At 49.1% G+C, this 6,751-nt stretch overlaps 1 protein-coding gene across 1 annotated transcript in view; it reads left to right on the top strand.

Annotated features, from left to right (window-relative positions):
- LOC311325573 (solute carrier family 12 member 7-like) overlaps positions 1-6,055 on the top strand; it is a gene marked incomplete at both ends in the record, with an annotated part of 30,050 nt that extends 23,995 nt beyond the window's left edge. Inside the window, 6 exons of the mRNA XM_084458294.1 lie at positions 214-321; positions 735-851; positions 3,079-3,251; positions 4,563-4,577; positions 5,190-5,323; positions 5,964-6,055. Of these exons, the coding sequence (XP_084314420.1) occupies positions 214-321; positions 735-851; positions 3,079-3,251; positions 4,563-4,577; positions 5,190-5,323; positions 5,964-6,055 (639 nt within the window). The remainder of the gene's footprint in view (positions 1-213; positions 322-734; positions 852-3,078; positions 3,252-4,562; positions 4,578-5,189; positions 5,324-5,963) is intronic.
- Between the last annotated feature and the right edge of the window lie 696 nt (positions 6,056-6,751).

A 6,751-nucleotide genomic window follows, 5' to 3' on the forward strand; every position in this document is an offset into this window, starting at 1 on the left:
TCTCTCTCTCTCTGTCTCTCTCTCTCTCTCTCTCTCTCTGTCTCTGTCTCTCTCTCTCTCTCTCTCTTTCTCTCTCTGTCTGTCTCTCTCTCTCTCTGTCTCTCTCTGTCTCTCGCTCTCGCTCTCTCTCTCTCTCTCTCTCTTGCTCTCTCTGTCTCTCTCTCTCTCTCTCTCTGTCTCTCTCTCTGTCTCTCTCTCTCTCTCTCCGTGCAGCATGAGAGCGACATATCGGCGTTCACGTACGAGAAGACCCTGGTGATGGAGCAGCGCTCCCAGATGATCAAGCAGATGCAGCTCTCCCGGACCGAGAGGGAGAGAGAGGTACTGTTACACCGCCCGTTACACCCCCTGTTACACCACCTGCTACAAATCTGTTTCACTGTTACAAGAGAGGCATACTATTGTGTTGGACAGCCTGTTACACGTTATACTTGTTACGCTGTTATAAGGCAGGCATACTATTGTGTTGGACAGTCTGTTACACCTGTTACACATGTTACACCTGTTACATTGTTACGAGAGGCATGCTATTGTGTTGGACAGTCTGTTACACCTGTTACACCTGTTACATTGTTACGAGAGGCATGCTATTGTGTTGGACAGTTCAGTGCAGGCGTTTCTACTGTCGACCGTTTTGTGACCTATCACCTCTCCTGATCCCCCCCCCCCCTCCCCACACACCCACCTTGCGTTTGATTGGACGGCCCTGTGCCCGCGTGGGGGCGGGACTAAAGATTCAGAGCCTCACTGACGTATCGCGCGCCTCCATCAAGAGGAAGAGGTCGTCCCTGGTGGACACGCCCTCCCCCAACACGCTACAGGTTCCGCGGATCAGGATCTGGGAGGACGAGGTAGCCTAGCAAACCGTCCCCATAGGAACCCCCCCCACCGCCGCCACCAGCCATCCCATAATAGGATCCATCGTCATCATGCACCTGTCCCCGCCTGCTCCTTGCATCATCCTCTCCTCCATCCATCCTCGCCCCTCCCTAGAGCTCATCGACCTCAGTACAGAGGCATCTGTTGTACCTATTCCTGGGTTGGAGGGGTGGAGGGTCGGAGTGCTGCTGCCCGGCCCTCGGTCCTCCATCCCCTGGTACTGTAGAGATGTTCTTCCTGGTACTGTAGAGATGCTCTTGCTGGTACTGTAGAGATGCTCTTCCTGGTACTGTAGAGATGCTCTTCCTGGTACTGTAGAGATGCTCTTCCTGGTACTGTAGAGATGCTCTTCCTGGTACTGTAGAGATGCTCTTCCTGGTACTGTAGAGATGCTCTTCCTGGTACTGTAGAGATGCTCTTCCTGGTACTGTAGAGATGCTCTTCCTGGTACTGTAGATATGTTCTTCCTGGTACTGTAGATATGTTCTTCCTGGTACTGTAGAGATGCTCTTCCTGGTACTGGAGAGATGCTCTTGCTGGTACTGTAGAGATGCTCTTCCTGGTACTGTAGAGATGCTCTTCCTGGTACTGTAGAGATGCTCTTCCTGGTACTGTAGAGATGCTCTTCCTGGTACTGTAGAGATGCTCTTCCTGGTACTGTAGAGATGCTCTTCCTGGTACTGTAGAGATGCTCTTCCTGGTACTGTAGAGATGTTCTTCCTGGTACTGTAGAGATGTTCTTCCTGGTACTGTAGAGATGTTCTTCCTGGTACTGTGGAGATGCTCTTCCTGGTACTGTAGAGATGTTCTTCCTGGTACTGTAGAGATGCTCTTCCTGGTACTGTGGAGATGCTCTTGCTGGTACTGTAGAGATGCTCTTCCTGGTACTGTAGAGATGTTCTTCCTGGTCCTGTAGAGATGTTCTTCCTGGTACTGTAGAGATGCTCTTCCTGGTACTGTAGAGATGCTCTTCCTGGTACTGTAGAGATGCTCTTCCTGGTACTGTGGAGATGTTCTTGCTGGTACTGTAGAGATGTTCTTCCTGGTGCTGTAGAGATACTCTTCCTGGTACTGTAGAGATGCTCTTCCTGGTACTGTAGAGATGTTCTTCCTGGTACTGTAGAGATGCTCTTCCTGGTACTGTAGACATGTTCTTGCTGGTACTTTAGAGATGCTCTTCCTGGTACTGTAGAGATGCTCTTCCTGGTACTGTAGAGATGCTCTTCCTGGTACTGTAGAGATGCTCTTCCTGGTACTGTGGAGATGCTCTTCCTGGTACTGTGGAGATGCTCTTCCTGGTACTGTAGAGATGTTCTTCCTGGTACTGTAGAGATGTTCTTCCTGGTACTGTAGAGATGCTCTTCCTGGTACTGTAGAGATGTTCTTCCTGGTACTGTAGAGATGTTCTTCCTGGTACTGTAGAGATGTTCTTCCTGGTACTGTGGAGATGCTCTTGCTGGTACTGTAGAGATGCTCTTCCTGGTACTGTAGAGATGTTCTTCCTGGTCCTGTAGAGATGTTCTTCCTGGTACTGTAGAGATGCTCTTCCTGGTACTGTAGAGATGCTCTTCCTGGTACTGTGGAGATGCTCTTCCTGGTACTGTAGAGATGCTCTTCCTACTGTAGAGATGCTCTTCCTGGTACTGTGGAGATGCTCTTCCTGGTACTGTAGAGATGCCCTTCCTGGTACTGTAGAGATGCTCTTCCTGGTACTGTAGAGATACTCTTCCTGGTACTGTAGAGATGCTCTTCCTGGTACTGTAGAGATGCTCTTCCTGGTACTGTAGAGATACTCTTCCTGGTACTGTAGAGATGCTCTTCCTACTGTAGAGATGCTCTTCCTGGTACTGTAGAGATACTCTTCCTGGTACTGTAGAGATGCTCTTCCTGGTACTGTGGAGATGCTCTTCTCTACCTGCCTCGTCATCAGTCTCCAGAAACCATAAGCTGCTGGTTCAATCCATGTTCCTCCTCATCATTTCATTGCTCACCTTTAATTTTGTTTGTAGGGTTATTTTTTTCTGAGGTAAATAGTTTAACTGAACTGTTACAATCGTTTTAATGACATATTTTTGCTGCTTTATCATGTCATTGTTTGTTCATTTTCCATATGCATGGATTCATGCGTGGTTCCAGTCTAAGTTGGCAAACTGATCCTCTATATAATGATGATGTCATACCTGTCCCGTCATCCCATAGGCCCAGCTGATCCACGACAGGAACACGGCGTCGCACGCCAACCTCAACGACAGAGCTGCGGCCGCCACGCCCGACCGCGTGCACATGACCTGGACCAAGGACAAGCTGGTGACGGAAAGGAACCGCAACCGGGAGGCCAACATGGTGGTCAGGGACATCTTCAACATGAAGCCGTGAGTAGCTAGCGCCACCTAGAGGCTCCCGTGTGGACCTGCAAGCGCGACTGACAGTAACTGACACCACAGCTCGAAAAAAAAAAAAAAAAAAAAACTGTTTACAACCAAAACTGATGTTGCCAAGAGCAGTGTTTCCCAAACCTTTTTTTTCTAGGGGCCCGCTTTTTAAAAATGACAAACCATCACAACTAAATTCACAACGGGTCTTATCGCTAAATCATGAGAAGAGTGAATTTGTGCCTACATGTAAATGAACATTCCTGACCATTTTCACTGCCATTTCTGCACCACTTCATATTATCTTGAATAGGTAAACCAGCCATTTTGAAGAGATATACGTTTGATAAATCACAACTTTGTTTCATGCGCGTGTTAAAACATATAGGCCTGGCCTACACATGATAAATACTTATAAATGAGACCAAATAAATGCATTTAGGAAGAGCTAACATGCTTTTTCATTGTTTTCATTTCCTCTCATCAATAAAATAATGTAGGCTACGGTAGACTTTCATACTTCAATGTTGTAAGCATAATTATCAGAACAATAATTTGGTAACTGTAACTGCCTTGTACTGTATTTTGTAACTGCCTTGAAATGTATTTTGTATGTCGTAATTGCCTTGTATTTTGTATGTATTGCATTTTGTATGTCGCTCTTTCTTCCCTTTTTATGTGTTATTTGTATTGTAAAGCGCTTTGTGTATTCGTGCTGTGAAAGGCGCTATATAAATAAAACTTACTTACTTACTTACTTACTAACAATACGAATATTCAGTAGTATCAAAAACGTGCTTCTTGTTGAAAGTTCTGCCGACACAAAGCGGCAATTCTCATGCGAACGGGAGCCTGGCTGTTCACGGCTCACGCGCTGCTCATCAAACCATACTGCGCTTTATTCACACACATTCGCTCGCGGAAAACATCAAAACAAATCAAATCAGAGCAAAACAATCGCTGTCATGCACGACTCGGCCACGGAAAAAAAACACCAAGCTCTCTCATGGGGGATCAAATGTCTGTGAAAGAAATTCTGCAAATGTATTTGGCAACTCAGATATAATCTCCGTCAGTCTTTGGGAAACACTGGCCTAGAGCAGTTGAACAAGAACACACTTTAAAATTGATCTACATGCGTTCTTTTTAAACATTGCATCCTCACAGTAATGTCATGATGTTAGGTAGAAAATGAGCTTTCCAACATCTTTGCAGTTCCATAGTTCCATAGTGAATGACCTACATCAGGTGTGTATTATTTCAAACGCCCCTAAGCCGTGCCATGTTCTGCTTTGTCTCCTCCCCTTCTAGAGAGTGGGAGAGCCTGTAAGTCAAGCTTCCCTTTGCCGTGTGTGTGTGTGTGTGCGTGCGTGTGCGTGTGTGCGTGTGCGTGTATGCATGTGCATGCTCCTTCCCTGGTCCATCATATAACTGACTTATAGTTTTGATTTAGCGAGGTGTGTGTGTGTGTGTGTGTGTGTATCTCTCTCCTCGTCGCACACAGCATGTTTCCACTCTCAGTGTTTCATCTGCATGTAAATGACTCTAGGTCAGTCTGTAAACGTGCATGGATCTATAGGTCAGTCTGTAAACGTGCATGGATCTATAGGTCAGTCTGTAAACGTGCATGATTCAGGAATCGGGACCGTCTTGATTAATCTCTAATGATATTAAATCAACTGTTGAATGGAGTGAATCAACACCGTTGATTGTCATGTGATTGATTCAAATCTATTTCCATTCTGTACCACTGAGCAGGACTGTGGGATTTGTCTGTGGTGACGCTGCCCTCTGCTGGTGACTTCCTGCTCACCAGAGGTAAACAATACTACAGAAAGAGCACCAACTGTGTGTGTGTCTGTGTGTGTCTGTGTGTGTGTGTGTGTGTGTGTGTGTGTGTGTGTGTGTGTGTGTGTGTGTGTGTGTGTGTGTGTGTAGGAACCAGACGAACGTGCGGAGGATGCACACGGCCGTCAAGCTGAACGAGGCGATAGTGAAGAAGTCCCAGGGTGCTCAGCTGGTGCTGCTCAACATGCCGGGACCGCCCAAGAACAAGGGGGGCGACGAGAACTGTATCCTGTGTGTGTGTGTGTGTGTGTGTCCTGTGTGTGTGTGCGTGCGTGCGTCCGTGTTTGGCATCTCATGTGCATACATATATGTGTGTTATATGCAAGTGTGTTTGTGTGTGAAGAGGTCATGTCTGTGCTTGCGTGTGTGTTTGTTTGTCCGTGCACGTATGGGTGTGTGTGGATGTATGTATTTCTAGTGTGTTTGAGTGTAGACCATGAGAACCCCCCCACTACCAGACAGAGAGTGGTACCTCCCCCCCCCCCCACTACCAGACAGACAGTGGTACCCCCCCCCCCCCCCCACTACCAGACAGACAGTGGTACCTCCCCCCCCCCACTACCAGACAGACAGTGGTACCTCCCCCCCCCACTACCAGACAGACAGTGGTACCTCCCCCCCCCACTACCAGACAGACAGTGGTACCTCCCCCCCCCCACTACCAGACAGACAGTGGTACCTCCCCCCCCCACTACCAGACAGACAGTGGTACCTCCCCCCCCCACTACCAGACAGTGGTACCCCCCCCCCCCCCCCCACTACCAGACAGACAGTGGTATCTCCCCCCCCCACTACCAGACAGACAGTGGTACCTCCCCCCCCACTACCAGACACAGTGATACCTCCCTTGACCCATGACCCCAGACATGGAGTTCCTGGAGGTTCTGATGGAGGGACTGGACCGGGTTCTGCTGGTCCGTGGCGGAGGCAGGGAGGTCATCACCATCTACTCCTAGCGCCGGCCGACACTGGGAGGGGCGCGGCGGGAGGAGGCGGAGCCTGCAAGAGGGCGGTCCGGGCCGGGTGGGAGGGGCTGGCGCTACGCCGCCAGGAGAAGGACTGGAGGGGAGCGGAGGGGAGTAGAGCGCCTCTCCTGGAAGGGTTGTGATCGAGGGAGGGGAGGGGAGGGGCCGTTCGGTCCGCGGTGCAGGCCGAGCATGTAGCACCCTGCCTGGGGACACCAGGGCCGAACACACCCCCCTCCCCCCTGGACCGGTGATGGAGAAGCTACTTACCTCCTCTAGTCTGGTCATCCCAGACCTCTCTGTGCTTCACTGTTTTTGACAAGTCCAACCCCCACTGTAGCGCTGCCCTGGAACAGGAGTCGGCTCGTAAGCATTATGGAGACTGGAGGCTACTGTACAACTGCTGGTATGATATTGGATCAGTGTAGCCCTACACCAGACTAGACCTAGGAATACTGTACTATAGGACTGGAAATGTATGTTAAATGACTTCACCGCTTGCTCTCTTGAGATTTGTAAGAGCATAAAGTCAGGTATTGTTAGAGGTTTTTGGGCGGTTGAAAAAACCCGTACTAAAAGGAAAGGTCTTGATTCACTCAGAGCAAACTGTTCAGTTGTGGTCTGGTGTTTGGCCACTTGGCTCCTTGTTCTGTAGACATCCATCCATCCATCTTCATCCGCTTATCC

This window comes from Borostomias antarcticus (assembly GCF_949987555.1).
Source record: "Borostomias antarcticus genome assembly, chromosome: 24".
NCBI classification, from domain to species: Eukaryota; Metazoa; Chordata; class Actinopteri; order Stomiiformes; family Stomiidae; genus Borostomias; species Borostomias antarcticus.